General features: G+C 42.2%; 1 protein-coding gene across 4 annotated transcripts in view; it reads right to left on the minus strand.

Annotated features, from left to right (window-relative positions):
* The window catches only part of zranb3 (zinc finger, RAN-binding domain containing 3), a 73623-nt gene that overhangs the window by 46709 nt on the left and 5718 nt on the right, over positions 1 to 21196 (minus strand). For all 4 annotated transcript variants that reach the window (XM_076723503.1, XM_076723500.1, XM_076723501.1 and 1 more), the window contains exons 3-8: positions 15839 to 15857; positions 15384 to 15562; positions 12024 to 12255; positions 7233 to 7318; positions 5559 to 5730; positions 1143 to 1277 (exon numbers count right to left, since the gene is read on the minus strand). In XM_076723503.1, coding sequence (XP_076579618.1) covers positions 1143 to 1277; positions 5559 to 5730; positions 7233 to 7318; positions 12024 to 12255; positions 15384 to 15562; positions 15839 to 15857 — 823 coding nt within the window. The remainder of the gene's footprint in view (positions 1 to 1142; positions 1278 to 5558; positions 5731 to 7232; positions 7319 to 12023; positions 12256 to 15383; positions 15563 to 15838; positions 15858 to 21196) is intronic.

The following is a 21196-nucleotide window of genomic DNA, read 5'->3' on the forward strand; positions in this document are numbered from 1 at the left end:
TTATAACAATATATAATACATATAAAGACACATTTGATATATTGATGAGTATTGTAATTTTTGTTTGGTATATGAAAAGGATCGCAAACAACATGGATAGACGCATGTCAATTTCTTGCTTCGCCTGGTTTTCGCAAACAGCAGCTCACTTGACCGCAGTGAGCTGATCTAAACACGCCACAGAAAAAGGAAAAAAAGTCTGGTTTGTCTGGAGGACTATTTCTTGGCTTGGTGCAGTGATTTCCTGGAGTCTTGTCTTTCAGGTGAGATTGCCTGGCATCGAGCGGAGATTCTGGGAAATCACAGCTATAGCGGAGGTGCTAGGTGGATTTTGTTCCCTTTGGACAAAGCCAGGCTACCAATTTCTCCCTTTCCAGTCTTCATACACAGCCAAAGCTGGGAATACACAGTACAGTTATAGAAATGTTTAATTCCAGCTCCTACTGTACAAGTGAATAGACGACGTAAAGCCAAAGCTCACAATCTATGCTTCTCTTGTTCATATCGGTTGTTACAGGAGGAGGAGGAAACATCAGAGGCATGTATGCTGTGGCCACAGTTTGACCAATCCGGCCTCCATATTTTCTGTCAACATCACTACGACACATTCAGGTGTTCCATTTGCAACTTTGCGCAGGCAGAGTGAAAGAAAAGGCAGTGACCTTCAGGAATGGACTCGAGGCTCTGCTTCAACTGTGTAAGAGCATGACAACTGCAGATCAAATTACATTAATGAAAGAATTAATGATTTTTTGGAAAACATTTGTAACACAGGAGGCTGTGCATGTGCATTTGTTGGGGACTATTTTCAGCAGCGGAAGAACCCACATTTGGTGCTCTAGAGAGTATTTCTGGCAGCAGGACAGTGTTTGTGGGATGAGTCTAAATAAACTCCAGTGTGTGTTCATGCTAATGAAGGAACATGTCACCCCGTGCAACAATGTGGCTCATTGGTGTGTTTTTAGACAACAGTGGAGCTTGACGGCAGAGAGAAATAAGATATATATCAGGCTTTGTATGCACAGGCAACATTTGTTAGGAGGATTCCTAAAAATGCAGAATATCACCATCTTCATCCACTGTGTAATGATCAAGGCTGGGGTAAAGTAAGATGGAGTCGAGCACCACCTGCTCTCCATTACCTTGGCAATAGCTGTTTGCTTGTACATCTGTGTGACCAGACTCATGACCTGAGTGAAGGGGCTGTCCGTGGTGGCGACCCCTGACCTCAGTCCCTTCATCAGCCTCTCCCACTCGGCGAAGCTGGCTGACGCTTCCTGCAAGCAAGGAGAGCACAAAGACAGTGAGGCTACGTCCTTTATTTCTTCATCTACCCTCCTCTTCTCCCTCTCTCTTGTTCTCTACTGTTTTTGAGATATAAAGGGCAAAACAATTAATGGTGCTGCTGGGTGTCCTACTTTCCCTGGAAGAGAAAGAAAGAAAGAGGGAGAAAAAAAAAACGAGAGAGAAAGATGGAGAATTCCCAAGGAAGCCAGCCCCTCCGACTGGGCTGCTGTGTTAGGTGGGTCATGAGCATCTCCCAATTATAGCCGCCTTGTGACAAGCCGGGGTCGAAGATGGAGAAGCAGCCGAGCTGGTACAATAAATCAAAGACGCCTCGCGTGCTCTCAAGGTGATTGGCGAGAAGTATTTAAGGCGGGAGTGGAGAGCGGAGAGGATCGCAGTGGGAGAGGCTGCCGGTGAAGAGCAGCATATGCTACGGACCTCCTGCTCACAAACAGGACACGCAGAGAGGCCGTGCATTTGTTGTCGACGTGTAGATTGGCCCTGTTTATCATAAAAATAAGGCTAATATGAAACTTTGTCAATTAACAGCAGGCTTCAGCACATTATGTCAATATTTTGTACTAGAATGCAACATATTATGTGGAAACCTGACAAGAAAAGCAGCATGCTGCTTCGAATAATTGCAAAGCTTGGGTTTGATTCAATTTTCATGCAAGAACTCCAGTGTGCCCGAACCCCCTCGACTTTCTCAAAAACTGTCCAACTTTTAATCACTTTGTCATTAGAGGTTATTTTGTGCCTTTTGTTGACAGCTCGATTCAATCTGTCTGAATTCAGGCTGCAACGCCACAAACGGTGGGAAAAAAAAAGAAAAAAAAAAAAAAATCAACAGGGACGAACACTTTCCGAAAGCGCTGCATATCAAACGATGCAAAACTGTGAACCATATGGCAAGCTGAAGGAAGAGGGGGTCCGTGCGTGATTAAGCGCACGCACACACATAATGACGAGCATGCGAGGGGTGTCGGGAGGGAAGGAAAAAGGGTGAGAAACAGAGAGCAGCCTTATTAATGCGAGCGCACACACATATAATGGATGCTTCTTCAGCAAGCAAGTTCCACAACTGCATTTCCGCACTGTGCGTTCTGGACCAGTACAATGAAAAGATTTTGGTGAAACATGAAAGGTTTGCACCATTTAGTGAAATAATTAGCATTTCAGTGGATTCAAAGTCAAGGACGGCGGAATGGATAAACAGTATCATATTTCAGGAGCATGAAGCGGCGTTTCCTTTATGTTTTCTCTCAGATGTTTCACTCAGCCCTCACCTGCACATAAACACACTTTCCACTGTCTCTCAATGTTTATTTCTAATTAAAAATTTTACATTCAAGCAATTTCTTCATAATCTGCTGGAAAAAAAAATAACCCAAGTGGCTAAACACTCCACCCCTGATGATATTCACTAGACTAACACTGACAAAAGGCCACGGCTGAAAACGTAAAGGGCAGCAGGGGCATAAAAAGTGTCTGGCTGTGGAAGATAAAAGCCATCATTAGGGAGAAAATGAGATAGCATGAACAAGGCTGAACTGGTGAGTGGTTCTGCTGTACACATATATCATCAGTTAGCAAAACTATGTTTGAAAAGACAGTTTGTTTAGAGGAAAATAACATCCGCACAGTCTTTTATGTTTTATATTGTTCAAATTTTTGTGCTTGTGGGAAGCACAATGGCCGCCGCCGCTTTGGGTGACTGACCACTTCATACCTCCCTTTCTCATCTCTTAAAACCAATCCATTTAGCCGGCAGGATGAAATGTCTGTCTATTCTTCTCAGCAGACAAATACCTGCAGAAAACACTCACACATTCATCTCATGAGCAAATTAAAAAAAGAAAAAACATGAAGCTGCAGCAGCGCTTTTTGTTTCCAGGAAAGACAAATGATCTCCGAGCTCATTTCTCTGAGGATATTACGCATCGAAGCTGCTGTTTCAGCCCAACTTCAGATAAGAGAGCAGGGCGAGAACAACTACAAAACATGACATGAACTTTTCCAACAGTTCCGCACGTACGTTCTGTGGCCTAATTGGCACCACTATGTAGAAACACTGACCATATTTAGCCACCAATTAAAGCGTCCCTTAACATTTAGGGAGATTGGGGTAAAAATCCTGCATCATCACTTTTCCAAGCAACTTCCTTATTGTTGTGTCATTCTTGGGACGGCGGCTCGATGCGTAATTAGTGCCGAAAGGCCTCCTCCAGTGTTTTTTTTATTCCTGCTGATATGATACAAAACCTAACAAAGGCCTCTTGGTGGATGCTGCTCAGTGTGTATTGTTGTTGGCGCCGGTCGCTCCCCGTGGGAAACTAAACCCTCGTAGCCTTGACACTGGTGACCCAACACAGACATTAGAACACACGGACAGGCGCGCAGGCCAGGTCAACGCCGCATTTGCATCCACATGCATATTCACATGCATCCAGTGTGGCGTGGGAGGCAGAAACCGCAACCATAGCTTTGGAGATGCTGAAAGAGATGCAAACACCTACACAAGAAACATGACATTTACTCTACAAACACCCTGGTATCCTCTTTATGACGGTGGAGAGGTAACACACACGCATACACACATACATCAGTGTGTCTCAGCAAAGGCTAAAGGAGAGTTGTTCAATCTTAAAGCAGCAATCAGCAGTTGTCACACTGTTACTTCGAAATAGAAGTAATACCAATCACACTCAGTTGCAGTACATCTTTTTTTTTTTTTGTTTCCTTTGCCAATACAGATCGGTCATGCCGCTGCACAGGAGGATTATTTTCATGGTTGCTTTATCTGTTGATCACTTAGTCCATAAAATGTCAGGAAATAGTCAAAAATGCCCACCGCAATTTCCCCCTGCCCAAGGTGACGTCTTCAAATTGCTTTTTTTTTTGTCCAACCAATAATTGAAAAGCTTAAACATATTCAGTTTAGTCTGATAGAAATCGGAAAAAAACAACAAATCTTCACATTTGAGCGCTACTAAAAGAGAATGAGCGTCATGCAGGACCAATTTCTGTGAGGTTTGCTCACAGCGTTGCTCAAGTGCTCCTCTTCAGACTCGTCAAACTTATCTGTTCCGGCCTGTTTGTGGACAAGTTTCACTCACGTTACCCGAATTTGACTCGAACACAGAGCTTTAAGTCAGCTGACAGAAGCCAGCAGATGAAAACATAACACACTCAGGGGTGTCAGTAGTTGAAGCAATTAAAAAATATTAATACATCTTCCAGCGACGTGTTATTAGAGTAGCACCACGCTGGAACAGAAATAAAGAGGGAATACTTTGAATAACATGAAGTCAGACGCTAAGAGGCGTCTCTCAAAAGCAAAGCGGCCGGTGACGGTTATGGAAATGGACGAGAGAATATTATTGACTATATTACACTGTCAGCTCTTATAATGGATCTGTTATGTTCCCGATGTCCCTGAGGTAGGCGTTGGAGTGAGACAACTTTCCCAACTGAGCTTCTACTCAGAGGTAACTACAGTACTTCGTACTCCACTACATTTATTTGCCAACTTTAATTACTAGTTACTTGGCAGGTTCGGATTAGATGTATTGCTAATTTTGCAGTGAAAGATCTGAGTAGGTTTTCTACCACTGAGCGATGAAGAAGCAAGCAAGTGTTTTTCTCTCTGTGGATTAAGGCAGATTATCTGTACATGAGCCTCAGACAGGTCTGGATCACCCTAAGAGAAAATTCTAAAAAAAAACTGGTGAATGTGACAAGTTTTCTTAATCACTCATGAAGCCTCTTAAGAATGAATCTGTCTGTATGAGCGGTTCTTGCACGAGGCCCAGGGTTTGAAATGTTTCCTTGATAAATGACTCAAAACGATTGATCAATTCTCAAAGTTAGTTGGGAGGAAAGTTAACAGCAGAAAAATATCAAACGGTGATGAGTAGGAGTCAGTGTATGTTTGAATTAGTCACTCCCTGTGTGGTGAGATACCTGGAGATAACAGAATTTAATTTTACTTAACAGCATGAATCTGTGGCATGTCCATTAATTGAGATGTAACACTCGACTGGATATTTAGACATATTGCTTTTGGATTTGTGCTGGGCATGTATGAAAATGTTAGACCTGAAAGGATTAGTCATTTAGTCAATAAAAAGGAAATTATTTGAGAGCTATTTTGAGAATTATCTAATTGTTTGAGGAATTTTTCAAGCAATAATGAGCAAAGTCCTGCTTCTCAAATGTGAGGTTTCGCCGCTTTTCATTGTCCTGCTTATGTTCAAACATGTACGTACCTTTGCAGCCTCCTTAGGGAGGTCGAAGGGGATACGCTGGTGGATTTTGGGCGGCAGCTGAGTGAGCACGTCAGCCTTGAGACGACGGATCATGATCTCGCTCAGCCGCTGGTGCAGCTCTTCCAGATTGGACGCCCCGCGACAGTCCCACTGCCTGCGAGGCCCGAAGTACCTGTGAGAGAAAGAATGAGAGGCGAAGCTGTGACTGCTGATGTATCTCATACGCATTTCTTACCGACAGAAACTCACCAAGAAAACATACTTATTTACGGAAATGCCCTGAAGGAATAGTTAAACACATTTAAACATTCCCACCTGGGAGCTGCCCAGCACTACAACAGCCTTCCATCGTTTACCGCAGAGTAGCTCTGCTGGAGCAGTCGGGGGATCAGCTTTTTGCTTAAGGGCACTTTGCAGACCAGGAAACTATTTTGTCTAATGGCCACAGCAGCAGGTTTATCCCAAAACTCGCCGGCAACTTTCACAACTCATCAGCCAAATGGATTTTTAGAATAGAACTGGCCCTCCACACAAACGCTGGTTATCTGCCATATTGGCTGGAAGTGTGGATAAACTTAACAAGCCACTGCCAAAATCTGCCGTTTCACACTCCAGTATTTAACTTGTAGTTGCTGAGGGAAGGGAAACTGATCCGCTCCTTCTATAATAATGTTTCTGCCTGGTGCGGAGACTTGAAACAGTGACTGTACAGCTGTGGGGCTGCTTCTCTATCTCCTGGGCTGCTGCCATATCCCACAACAACTTCACTATCATGAAGGGAGGACTTTGTTCACATGACACTGCCTTGTGCCCCTCTGTGTGTACGATCTTTTCTGCGTGTGTGTGTTGCTCAGAATGGCATTCCCCAGCCACACTAAGTGCTATTATATACAAAGTGTTATCATTAATGGCGCCGGGCCCATCCCCGACCAAGCTGCTGACTTTGATGGACATCCAAAACAATGCATTTGATGTGTTTGTTCACACATGTAACTGATCGTCACTGGCAACTGGCAGCCAGTTGGCATTTAACGCTTGGCTTCAGTTGTGGTCTGGCTCTGACAACAAACCCTCAACTCAGCAGCACCGCCACTCTAGACTCAGGTACAGCCCGCCTTATCCCTGCAGACACTTGAAAAGAGTGAAAATTAAATGGAAGGTGAGAGCTATTGAAACTGTGCTAATTCCACTCTGCTAAGACTTCGGAGCAAAAAAAGAAGAATGGACCGAACTGAGGTATTGCACTCAGACGAAGAGTGTGACATTTTAGAAAATATGCTTATTCACTTTCTTGCTGAGAGTTAGACAAGAAGATTGATACCACTCTTGTAAAGGAGCCAGGAGACCATTAGCTCAGCTTCGCATAAAGACCCGAAGCAGGGAGAAAACAGCTAGTTTAGCTCTGTTCAAAAGCAAAAAAAACAAAAAAAAACAAAGCGTAACAAGTTGAGTTTTTTTGTGCCTGACTTTTCTCCCTGTAATACCACTTGTCATTTACACACTTCTTGGTCTTTAAGGAGCTTTGGCAATGCTGGTAGCTGGATTTTTGTGGCCAGGCAACCTTTCCCACTGCTTCCAGTCTTACTGCTAAGCGAAACTAACAGTCTCCTGACTCTCCCTAAATATGTTATATGTATATCAGCTTGTCTGTGTGTGTGTGTGTTGACGACTCACCTGTAATGGGCGTTGCAGTATTTCTTGGCGTAGTCAGTCCAGGTGCCAAACCTCTTGGGATAGATGGCGTCAATCTGCATGAAAAGCTGTGAAATACACAGACAGAAAAATGACCTTAACAGCAACACATTACAGGGTGTGTTTTCTGTATGCGTGAGTGTGTATGTCTGCAAGGGAAAGAGAGACAGAGACTTGGGACAAGCTAGAGAGGATGTGTTTGACAATACCTCAATGTCTCATTTTTTAATTTATCTTTTTATTGTATCATCCTTCTCAATCTCTCATATATTTTCCTCCCAATAAAATTTGACTCTCTCTCTCTCTCTCTCTTTTTTTTTAAAGCAATATGATTTGTGCTATTTGTCATCTTCCCCATTAAATGATGCCAACATACACACCTTAAAGTGAGAATACATGACTTTGGAATAACGAGCAATAAAACCAGATTTGCTCTGGTATGAAAAGTGACTTATGGTGCCTCATTTTAGGCAATGTTAGCAAACTTTCAGAAAGTTAGCAAATCTTGCTTTAAGTGAGATTGAGAAAAAGACATTGTTGGCCTTGACCTTCTTCCTCAGGTTGAATTAATGAACAATTAATTCAGTACATTCAGGTAGGTGGGTAATGTTAGCTAACTTCATATAATTATTGCTCTTTAACTCCTCCATCCTCTGCCTTGTATGACCAGTAGCTAATGTTAGCTAATGTTACAAAACGTTGGCTAAATATTGCTGTGCCACTGACATTATGAGACATCAGGCTGCTAAGTTCTTGACTGTTCTTTACCTGTGCTACTGTTTCATGTCACAAATAGCTTCATGCTAGCATTTGATACACACTTTAAAAATAAAACATTATTTAATAGTAACTGACAGCCATCTTTGATTTACGGAACAGCTTCACATGACCCATTGCTCAAAACCCTCACTTTCTGTTCAAAACAGGACAGTAAAAACTGTGTGCTAAGCTAAGCTAAGCTAAACTAAGCAGCTGCTGGCAGTAGCTTCACATTTAGCACAGTCTCAATCTTCCCATATTCACTCTCAGTAAGAAAAGGACACTGTATTTCCCCAAATGTCAAACTATTACTTTCAAAAAAAAAAAACAAAACCTGTAGCATCATTTCTTGTGTAAATATCACCAATGTCCTCCACCAAACTGACAGACTTAGCAGCACAACATTAAGATTGCATGCTATTTTAGTTTTTCTCACCTTTAGGTTTTTGAAAGCTGCATGAAATAACTCAAAGTAGCATGAGCATTTTCTTGGCTTTAAACAAAGACCTTACTTGCATTTGTACTTCTACTGTCATGCGGTGCATCTTGTGTGCAATTTATTCAAGGTCCTGTTGTCCTTCGCCTAGTTTACCAGTCCTGTGTTGCGCAACTGTTTGGTAATTTGTGTCAGCGGCGATTAACCAGGTCAAACCGCTGTGCCTTCAGATGAGGCGAAGAGAACAAAAGTGATGTGAAAATTAAATATAAATAAAGAAAATCATCCTACGGGTGCTGAATAACTGCAGACATGAACATTATGAGTCATCAACAGATCTTTGCATCACTAGAGTTCCAAAATACTGATGAATTATAAGCTGCTGCATTGTCTTCAGTGGACATGCGGCATTTTGAAAAGAGCCTTTTTCATACGGTAAGTAGGTAAAGCGTGTGTATGCATCACAGGTTGCAACAAAGCTCCCAGCGTGAGTGTGTCTGTGTGTGTGCAAATGTCAACATGCCTGTGTGTACACCACAACCCTGTCAATTTTCAGTATTTGCAGCAATTTCTGAAGTAATGACAGGTAATCATCAGCAAGACGATCTGAATAAGCAGCCGCAGTGAGAGCGGCATTCTAAATTCAGCGCTTGTTCAACAGGAGCTTTGCATTTTTCCCCCTCACACTGTTGATATAATAGGTGGGTGGAATGAGGGCACATCATGAACGGTGCAGCATGCCCTGAGCTGTGTGCTAACTCGATGTCAGAGCCACAGTGAGTAATGATGGCAGTGAGGAGACTGGCACAGAGGCAGGGACAGGGCTTATCAGGTTTATGCTGCGGATGATAAAATGTTATATTCAGTTTCAGATTCTAGAGGCAGAGAGAGGGAGAGAGATGATATCTAAAAACTAACCTCACCACTGCAGGCAGGCAATGGCAAAGACAGGATGGCATGTATCACACGCGCACACATAGGTGCGATATATAACACACACACACACACACACACACACACACACACACACACACACACTTTCTCCATGATACACCTCGAGGTTTCTTACAAGAACTAACTTCACTCATTTTGGAATTAATTAGCTGCCTAAATTTCATCAGTTAATTATCATGAGCGGGTCTAGCCAATAATTAAGTTTTCCTCACAGCAATGTGGCAGTTCGACGGCAGCAGGATCTGAGGAGTCCTGCCTCACATCGATGCTTTAATGTAGTCGACACAAAACCCATTTTGATTACTAGTTATGTCGCTGGTTATCAGCTCACTCTGTTAACCTCCACATCGCACCAGATTTAGCTTTACATTTGCTTCCAGTCGGTTTTAGAACTGATTTCAATATTTCAGTATTAACTTTCAAGGCTCTTCTTGGTCTTGCATCGCAAGCTTAAATAATTTCTGAAAGCATATATTTACACATTTTATCTTTTATATGCTCATATTTATATAATATATATAACACATCAGTGAGACACACTGTTGCAATGGGTGACATGTCACTAGAGCACCAAATGTGGGTTAATCCACAGCTGAAAGTAGTCCCCAATAAATGCACTTTTTTCTCCTGTTTGAGTAATGTTAGCACAAAATTACAGCACCCAGCTGTTTCAGGAAATTTCTGAGTCTTTCTTTTTTTAACTATATTTGTGTGAGACTGAAATCTTCAGTGGTAACAAATGCAACATGGTCAGGAAGTCAGACAGGAACACGTTATTGGTTTTGTTCTTGTGCGATTCGTTGACAATGAGAAACATGTTTTTTCTTAGTCACCTTCTCAAGATGAGCAAACACAAACACAATAATTTCTGTCAAAGTTGGAGCAGTTTTGGTCATTTTTCATGAGAGATTTCCATCTGTGCTGCTTTGTCTGTGATTCTCAATTGTGTGGGGTGGGCTTGGCTCAGTTGGAAAAAGGTGATGTCACGTATTTTCCTGCACCAATCAGGACTGAGAATCATTTACCACCCCCGCACAGTCCTGATGAAGCAGATTGTCTGAGTTTTTGAATGTTTGTTTTTTCTTTTTTCAAACTTTAGCAGGGATAGTTGCTTATTTTTCATGAATATCTAATTTCATAGACACATCCTTAAGATTTAAAAGCAGGATTTTAGGGGTTTAACAACAATTGTGTTCTTGCTTCTCTCAGCTTTGTCGTGTTCGTTCAATGATTTTATGCATCTTTTATGTGTTTGTAAGGCACCGTTAAGAAATGTTCTGTATAAATAAGGCTGAATTATTTTTAAGATGGAACACAGATGTAGATAGAAAATAATAACTAAAAAAAAAGCGACACTGCTGGTTATGAATAATTATGGGTGTGTGTGTGTGTGTGTGTGTGTGTGTGTGTGTGTGCCAGCGCTGGAGAACAGAGGTTTTCACAAACAGGATGTTCTGTACAGTGTCAATCTGTAATGAGATATAATGAGGTAACTGTGTTCCAAAATTTTTGAACACAATTGATAGTTGTGATGGGAAAAAAAGAGGAAATTGAAGGAGAAATATTCTCCAAACCAACAGCATAACTTTGAAATACATTAAACAAATTGACAACTAATTAGTTGTTATTCACTAAATTGTCATAATGGTCACGTGAGCAACGCAAAAACATTGCAAAAGCCAAAAGTGATGCTGCTTCTGAGGCAGGAGGAGAGTGGAAAAGTAGAGACGGTGTAAATGCCGAAGCACAAAGCTGTATCAGTGGCCTATCATTAGGGTACAGTGGACATACAGTACTTCTTATTGATACGGTATTGTGTCTTCACACTGAGACTGTGAAAAGATTTTCTATTCACCAAGTCCACTTCATCTTCCGCGGCTGCAGTGATGGAATATGGCTGCAATCTGCTGCTTCAATATATTGTATATAAAAATGATATAATAAATCATTATGGAGAGGGGAATGGCTCTGCCGCTCTCCAAACACCGCTGTCCTGTGAACAGCCCTTCTTATTGTCTCTAAATTCAATAGTCCCCCACCCCACCCCACCCCACCCCCCCGTGCGCTTCTTTTTATTACTTGTCTCATTTATTGCAGTGCAGTGTCTGTTCATATCGGGCTTTGTAAATGAAGTTTTTGCAACAAAGGTTATTGAAATAAGTCCACGGGATCCTAGAGGATAAGTGATGCTGGAGAGAGTTAATTGGCTTTTTGAATGTTGGATCTGAGCGTAACCTGCCCCTGAGCAAGTTACCATGGCGATCTACCTGTGCTGCGGAGTGAAACACCTCTGTGAGATGCCACAGATGAGCCCTAAGTTAGCTCTGTGGCCTACTAATCTTTCTTCGTGAGTCTGGGCTCAGCATCCCTTCAGATGCATGTGGATGTCGTTTTATAATCTGTTGAATGTGTTGTTTTATATTTGTCCACACTGCTCCTTCATCTCCAGCCCACTGTTTCAATTGCATTAAAAATTCAAAGCAGGGTTTGAAGGAGTTTTGAATAAGTGCGGATCATGTCCCCCGGGAAGAAAAATAAAACAGCTTACGCCACTTAAATTTGTATTCTTTGCCATAATAGCCATGTCCCCATGGGGCATCGTTCATTTAATCAGCTTTTATTACCTCTTCAGGCCGACCCAGGGCCGGGGTACCGGTGAGTAGGATGGCCCGCTTGGCGCTCTGAATGAGAGGCACCAGAATCTTAGTCCGAGCTGCGTTCCTGGATTTGAGGTAATGAGCCTCGTCCACCACGACCACCGCAAACTGCTGCCTGCTCAGAGCCTCCACCAGGGGGCGGGCATCTGTGGTGAGCAGGCCGTAGCCCAGCACCGTCACCTTACTGCTGCTGATGCCCCTGGAGGGACAGACACACACACACACACACACACACACACACACACACACACACACACACACACACACACACACACACACGAACAATAAGGGAACGCAGTATAAATATCAAGCATATGAGGTCTCGTGAGATAACCTTGTTCATTTAAAATAAAATCATTAACGACATAAACACAAACAGATGACAAACATTATGTTACCTATCGATTCTGTTGGTAGTATTTAGGAGAGGACAAAATTGTGACTATTTTCACTCTCTGCTGATTAGTTTCTCAATTTTTTTTCTTTAGTGGATAAAATGTTATGAAGTAAGGAAAAATTGCGAGCCCAAGGAGAAGTCTTCAAATTGCTAGTTTTGTCCAAACAATTGTCCAAAACCCAAAAGATATCCAGCTCATAGAGGACAAACAAAAGGCAAATATTTATTGCATAGAACTGTGGATGTAAACTGTGTGTGTAGCGGGTGTACAGCTGGACAATGTTGGATTTAGCAAACATGACTCCAACAGAGGAAAACAGCGCATCTGCTTGGGACTATTCTCAGCCGTGGATTAATACATATTCGGCCTATTCATGGCTGGATGGTATATGTGGGATTGAGTCAAAATAAGCCAGTCTGTGTGTGCGTGAAGGGAAGGAACATGTCATCACAGTGCAACAGTGACTCACTGATGTGTTTTTAATCATTTTTGGACAACAACCTAGCTCTATGGCACAGAGGAATAATATATATTTCTCCCTAATCATTACTCACTAGCCCTTAGCTTGAGATCCTCTGATAAGCCCTGTTATCTATATTATCTGACCTGATCTGTTACTTTAAGTCATTTTTCTGAATTTACTTGTAACAGCTTGACTGGGATTTCACATTTGAATGCACTCCTGCCTTCTTTCAATTGTTTTTTGTGAAGCAAAACAGACCTTTTGAAAGGCAACGGGTAGGATTTGTTGACCATAACAAAAATATAGAATAGAACCACCGTCTATCTTTTAAACTGCGACTGAAGTTCGTACAGCAGTCCCCTTTAACACTGACCAATGTGTGTCAACAGCTAGAACTCAATACAAACTCAACATCTTTTCAAATGGTCTAGTGTTATTGACTTGGCAACGGAGCCCTCAAGGTAAAGTAAACCAGACTTAAAAACAGTGTGTGGACTTGATAAATGTTAAGGCACACAAAGGAAGACACACACATATACAGCCAGACACAAACTAGGGCCGCGGGTTCATACATCTCCTCCTCTCGAGTGCTTAAGAAATCCATTCCTGGGCTGTACTGCAATTTCTATATTTTCCAGGTGATGTGCAGCCCTAACACAAACACACAAGCACAGTCACAGATAAACAAACAAACACAGCGGTGACATTCATTCAGCAGCATGAAACTCAATAAGGATCGCCGAGAAATCAAAAACATTTCCAGCATCTGGCAGCTTCTAATTCTTCGCCTTCACCACACGCGCATTTCCAAGCTGAAATAAACCTGAGGTGCCATTCATGTTCTACAAAAGAACAAGCGAGTCAAAATACTGAGAGGAGGTGCTGCATAATTTTTTTTCTTACCTCGCCGTTCAGTCATTAACACATCCAGTTCAAGGACACATTTTCCCCAGAAGGCTTTCACAACCTCTTTGCGCCTCATCTGTGATGTGAGGTGGAGAGGGTTTTTTTTTTCCCATCTCCAAGTCACAGATATAAAAAGTTTGTTTCATTCAAAAATAAAAACTAAGAGAACTAGGGGAAAGTTGAGATGATAATAAAGGTAGCTGTTTTAAAGGCTTATATGTGACATTAGTCCACAGTGCACAAATAAAACGTGAACCTGGATCAATATAAACAGCTGTGCGAAGGAGACACGTTTCTCTGCCACGGCATTTTTCCCTTTCCTGCATTGAAAACATTTCAAGTCTTGTTCAATATTGCAGACGTTGCCTTGACATGATATGTCTGTCAGCGCTGGCAAACATCGGCCCGTGCTGGCTCCTGACACCGAGGGACACTTTGACGTTAAACTGTCAGCCGCAACCTCTCTGTCTGTCACACTGCCTCACTTTCACACCGCGTGACCAGGTGTGTTCACATTTCTATTCCAGGTCTTTGGGTAAATTATGACCATGTGTAGAAGCAGAGGGCGGGAAAGATGGAGACATTAAATCCTGCCTGTTAAAAGGACAACTTTCCCTTAAATTCAAATGATGGCTGTCATCCTATGATTATTTCCTCTGCAGATATTCAGAACATATTTATGAGCCCTAAATAGACCTTGTTTGCATTAATAAACTGTGGGTCTGAATGTGCAAAATGTGTCCTGATCTGCAAGATAACAGAGAATCAATCAAGAAATCAATTAAAAATGTGTAATTGATTCACCTTTTCAGCTCCCTTTTACGCGAAAATGCCTGAAATTCACTGGTTCCAGATGCTCAAATGTAAATTGTTGCTGGTTTTCTGCATCATGCATGATAATAAACTGAACATCTTTGGCTCTAGGAGACTGTCATGGACATTTGCCATTATGTAGATCAAAATTATTGACCAGTTAGTCAAGAAAATAATCAACCGCGATCAATCAAATAATGAAAGCTCAACATTTTTTTACCTAAAGAATATTTTCCTTTTCTTTGAGTCCCTCAATTCTTACTGGTGCCGCTGCTGACCATGTGACCTCTAACTGAAAGTAGTAATAAATGCAGCTACTTTTGACCACGAGCAGTGGTATTGAAAAGCATGAAATTCAGCATATGTCCTTCAAAGCTTGACTTTTTGGTTCTCAAAGTGCAGCTTTAATAAACGGCTTGACAGGACTGAAGCTTTATCAGTTTGCCATTCACTGAAAGCCAGATATTAGCCAGTCAGTGTCCTTCACAGCTGATGTGAAGAATAATATTAAGTTTGCTGATTACATATATATTTTCTATTTCAAGCCCATTCTTCAAATATACTCGAATAAGACATTTTGCAAAGGCTCTTCTAAGGAACAGCCCATATTTTATTTTATTATTATTAAATAAGAAACTTAGAGGCTGATGACCATTGTGCATTATTACATCTATGTGCAGGCATGCATGGTCTGGCTGAGGTGGCTGGGGGAGGTGAATGAGGAGGGGGGATGATGGGGTGACCTACATGGTGTGGCTCTTGTTCTCCACCAGGTTGATGTCCCCAGGCTGCAGCTCGGGGATCCACCTCTCCAGCTCCTCGATCCAGGGATACTTCAGAGACGAGGGCACCACCACCAGGAGGGGCCACTCACGCCTGAAGGCGTACGCCACCGCGATGGCCTGCACCGTCTTCCCAAGACCCATCTGGACCGACCAAATCAACACACGGCGAAGGGGGAGAAAAACAAGTCAATCGCGCACCGACGCTGCGGTAAATTGCATATGACGGCCGAGCTGATGTGAGGCCCAAGAGTAATAAGGTCTCGGAATGATTCCTGTGTCAAAACCGATTAGACACGTGGGAGTGCTGCACAGGGCTGACAAATTAATTTGGAAGGCATGCAGCTAAGTCCCAGGTTCTCTTCTTTTGTTTTTTTTTTTGGAAAATAGATTTCCTGAGCCAGCATTGTGTGTGCTTACCTCATCAGCAATCATACATCTGCAAAACAAAAGAAAACAGAGAAAACTTTATCAGATGAGTTTTGAAGCTGGTAATAAAAAGCTGGCTGCTATAAAAAGACAGAGTTTAGAGTTTGCATATAAAGATTGCAGCTCCTGCAGCATGAGGGCTTTGCTCAAGGGCACCACAACGGCATTCACTGGAGAGGTTTTCCTTATCCAGACATTCCTGGCTTGTCCCAGGATTCACACCAGAAACCCTCCTGTCAGAACCAGACTTCTCACACCTTTCTGGCCACGGCAAATACCCCCACAGTCGCCTCAGACTCAGCTGCTCTTGGACATATTACAGATGTGTCACTTATAATTTATGTCTGCACTGGGACTTTGTTGCAGTTTGAGAATTGTTGTGGCTATTCAATATTTATGTTGTTGTTCCTATTGAATACGTCTGTGTCTGCTGCAGCTGAGAGAGAGCGCTCACTGTGTTTGGGTTCACCCAATTCCTACTAAAAGAAATGAACATGCTGGGCGACGCAGAAGCTAGAGTGTAATTCCTGAAGAAAAACAATAATATTTGTTTTCAGTTATGTCTGTTAAGATGATGTTTCAGCCCTCAGGCCTTCTTCAAGAGCCACCATCACAGTCAGACCCAGTCCACGGTGACTGGATAATAACGTTCCACCAATAAGATGAGAAACGTCATCAAGAGGCCTTGAAAACTGCTTTAACAGTGACAGGAGATTCAGCCAATCACATAACTTCAAAGTGACAAAGTGACATACCTATTTTTTTGTGTCTGAGCAAATGTGAAAAACATATTTCAGAAAGCTAAACATCAGCTCGAAATGAACACTTTTATGTAAATGTCTAACAAACAGAGGTAAATTCCAGAAAACGCTTCAGGTCGTAATCTATATGCAGTCCATGAGGTGAATCCAATAAGTATTAAAATAAAGATAGCTCCAGATCTGATCTCTTCAACAATAAACCTACAGCCAAATCAACTGACCGTATAATGTTGACAACAGAGTCGCCTTAAGGTGCAGAACAGATAAAGTGAACAATAACAAAACACTGGCGTATACTTGAATCTGACTGCCAACTCAATGGTGTGTTCAACGAATGACCACTCATGGTACATGAAAGAGGTAAAAACCAGTGAGATCAGTGCAATTATACTTGCCGCTGTGACAGGTAACAGGTAAAGAGATCCTTATAAAGAGAATTATTTCATGACACACTAAATCAGCCATTTATCTTATCGCCTGCCTCTGTCATAAGTCACGTGTAGAGCACTGGAAACTGGTACTGCTGAACACAGCAGTCCTATCAGATGCAAAGACGTGAATTATCCAGGAGCAGCACATTTTGTTAAATTTAATCATCCCATTTCCTCTCTTAGATATATCGGAATTGAAAAAAGTATCACTTCCCTGAAAGGAGGTAATTTAGACGTCTTACTGTCCAGAAGGGAACACTTTTGGAGCCACCGTCCGAGACGTCTCATTGATTTAATATAGATTATTAATCTGTGTTTTCTGTAATGTGTCTCCATTTTTTTCGAGGGTATTTTTTTTTACCATTTTAACCAATAAATTGTATGTAATACTAAAGTCTGTACATGAAGCATGAGTCATAAGGCCTCAGGAGGCCTCTTGATGATGTTTCTCATGACTATCCAATCACCATCACGGGCGTTACGAGGGTGTGGCCTATCCATAACCACCACCAAATGCTCAATTCGTAAATGCAGTGAGTTTGTTTCAGTATCATTACAGTAGTATTCTACATGGTTTGGTTACTGTGGTCTGGACTGATACAAAATAAAACTGAAGTTGGCTGCAGCACACAAACCGTAAGATCATCCACACATTACTTGATCAAAAAGTAATCAATACATTAATGAATATTAGTAGATGTTCTACTCGCTGCAGCCCTATTACTGCTTATCAATCACATCGCTGAACAATGCTGATGATGATGATCAGACTATTTGTCTTAAATCCTTTTAATTCACATTTTCAAGCATAAGCCTGCAACTGAGCCTGACTCGAGGATCAAAGTAACGGCTCACCTGTCATCCTGTCTCTGATATGATATGTTTTAGCAGCCACAGAACAGCCAACGACTTCCCCCCTTTACGCTACACGTGATAAAGGAACAATGAAAGCGTGACACATTCCTCAGCTGAAGTTGTCCCCACGGAAAAAGTGCAGATTGATCAACCTCTGCTTCTCCCTGCCCAGTGGGTTCGAGTCTATTGTCATGACCTTGCTTATTCATAAATGCTTCCAACATCATGTCAGAGCAAACAGTGCAACAGAGCAGCTCTGAATACCTCAGACACAGCCTCTCATTATTCTTTCTCCTCCTCCCTCCTCCCTCCCTCCCCCCATCTCCGCCCCATTTCTCTCTTTCAGCTGAGGAACATGATTAATGTGCACCTTGCCACTGGTGGTTTTTCTAATTGCCAGCACACCGGCCCAGTCAGCGCAATGCGCACACACGCACGCACGCCAGTATATGTGTGAAAAATGCACACAAAAGAAAAGATATGCAAAAAAAAAAAAAAAAAAACCCCAACATGATAGATATGAAGCGCGCGCACACAAACATATTCAAGCACATGTAAACGTCTACACACACTCACGCATATATGTGCTTCACATACACCCACACACACACCCACACACACCCACACTCGCACACTGGGGAGGGAGTGCGGCTGGGGCAGGTGCTTGCCATTTCTCAACACATTAATCATCCTCCTTTAAATAACCTGAGTGTCGTCTTGACGGTTTGAGACTGCGAGGATGCTGCACTGCTGTTGCCTGACAACGGCACGGTCCCCGTCGCCCCGTTTTCTAATGTTATCTCTGAAACCCACAAGCCACAAAGTGTCAGGAAATGGGCTCCCCTCCCTCCCAAAGCTGGCTACGATGATTTGATGGGTTTGACCTCTGCGCAGTGATGTGTTGTGTGGCCCAGCGTCTAACCCCAATCTTCCAGCCCTGTTAGGGTTCTCCTCTGATGACTGGACCTGGAGTGCGCTGCGGTCACTGGAAAAACTGCTCAGTGGATGGATGCTGCACAAAAGGCTGACTTGGAGGGGGCTACAGTACGCCACGCTCGGACCCAGTAGGATCTAATACAGTTATCGGTTCTGAGTACAGTTTTGCTGCATTCTCTAAATGACCTGAAAGGTTTAGGGCTTTTTCGACTTGCAGGAGATGGAGGAGGATGTTTCAATGGTGTGTGTGACTTTAAAAGGAAAAGTTTAAACCCTTTCTATATGGGGCAATCCACAACTAGTGTTTGGCTCACAAGTTCTGATTCCCCAACTTAAGCACCCTTCTGCTCACCCAAATCTATCAGAGAGCTCTTTTAATTCTATTTTTTCAGCGCAGCTTAAAATAGAAAAACTAAACAAAACTTCATATACTTGCGGGACAATAGTTATACACACACACACACACACACGCACGCACGCACGCACGCACGCACGCACGCACACGCACGCACACACACACACACACACACACACCCAGGCTCTGTTTTTGCCTTTTGTTGAGTCGAATGGTTTTTTCCTCTGCCTCTTAACAACGTTCAGACCAGCGATTTCAAAAGTGATTTATTCCATTTTTTACATGTATTTTTAATGACATTTCCCCACAGGGTGACATTTACATTAACTGCATTTTTATATTATGTTTTCCACCATACTGACACAGAAAAAATAAACAATTGACACAGAAATAACCATTTTAAAAAAGCAATGTCTTGTTAAATACGCAGTAACGCTGCAGCTAAGGCTGCTGACAGCAGTTAATGCTTACCAGTTGTCATAGAAAGGCAACATGGCTTCAGGGGAGGAGCAGTCAGACTATGAACGTTGTGAGAGAAGAAATAATACGATGTCCTCCTCATAAATGAAAAGCTGAATCCCGACAAAACACACTCTTGCTCATTTCAGACATTAGCCACCATAAGCTACCAGTCATACCAGACCATTTAAGAGTTTAAAGATATATCTCAGGTGCAGGATTTTCGGGCAAATTTGTGCAATTCACTTTTTCTAATTAAAAGTTTCAGGACAATCTGCATCAAGCTGCAGGTCCCACTTGGCTATTGGCTGCTCATAAAGGTCAGTCTCACAATGCACAGTGAATATAATATGTATATGCTGCATTATGGTAAGTAGGTGTTATTCAGCTGTTCGCTTACTTAGGTGATCGTTGAAACTTTCTTTTGCTATGTTTAATCACAGTCTGTCCCCTCCTGTATCTATTCCAGTGGAATGTACATAAAGATGTATGAATGTACAGGATGTTGTGTTTGGCTCTAATGGTGCATTTACTCTGAACATTTCCGCTTCTTGAAATGCTAAACTAAGGGAGTATATTTTGTTTTATGTTACAACACTCGTTAAAAGTGTTCCCCCATCAGCATAATTCTCCTCTCCAACACACAAACTGACCCAGCAGGGTACAAAGTTTATTTATCATGTGTAGCCTCAACGCTTTGTTTCTATAAAAACCTCTTCTTTACTTCCTGGATGGATCATATCCAAATAATAGAGAGTCGGCTATTAAGGCAATGGGTTATTGATGGAGACTAAAATAACATTTTTCATGCCTTGTAACAGAACACATCTCCTGCCGTCTTCATAACACAAAAATATAATACCCTCTTCCATTAAGACAAATTTCATGCTTAATTAGGAGGAAATGGCATTTAGAGCACCTCAGAAAGTAGACTGTAACCGAAGCACTTTAAAGATGCATGACTTCTAAGATAATACTGCACCCGGTGTCCCTCCTCAGATTACAGGTCAGATACATGTCATTCAATTGTCTAATATTTTTAACTATGGCTGGGGCACAGATAACCCATGCACCACCTATGATGTTAAACACTATTGCTGTCGAATTAGGGGTCAGGGTGTTTTTGGCTGAATAAAGAATAAGGATGAGCAGCTGTTATGTAACACTGGCCAGCAGCTGTTGTAAGAACAGTGGTGAAAATGTGATTTTGTTGTATCAACCCATCACTGTAAAATACTTCCAGAAATCAGCAAACGGCGTAAGCGGCAGAGCGGTGCAGCATTAAAGCCGCTGAGCACCAGCTTTCATACTGATGTGTGCATTGAATCTCCTTTTGTCTGCATTAAAGGGGAGCTCCAATGTTTTTACAAATGAAGACCAGATCAGGACGCTCATTATGATTAAGACGGCTCAGTCCGTGAAGACACTTCCCTAATGTCCTCTGTGGCCCTGAAGAGAGCCGTGTGAAAACACAGCCGCAATGATGTCATCAGCCTGGGCTGACTGCAAATTGTGTGAATTGAGTTTAAAACATGCTGGCATGCAGATTCTA

This window comes from Chaetodon auriga, chromosome 23 (assembly GCF_051107435.1).
Source record: "Chaetodon auriga isolate fChaAug3 chromosome 23, fChaAug3.hap1, whole genome shotgun sequence".
Lineage (NCBI taxonomy): Eukaryota > Metazoa > Chordata > Actinopteri > Chaetodontiformes > Chaetodontidae > Chaetodon > Chaetodon auriga.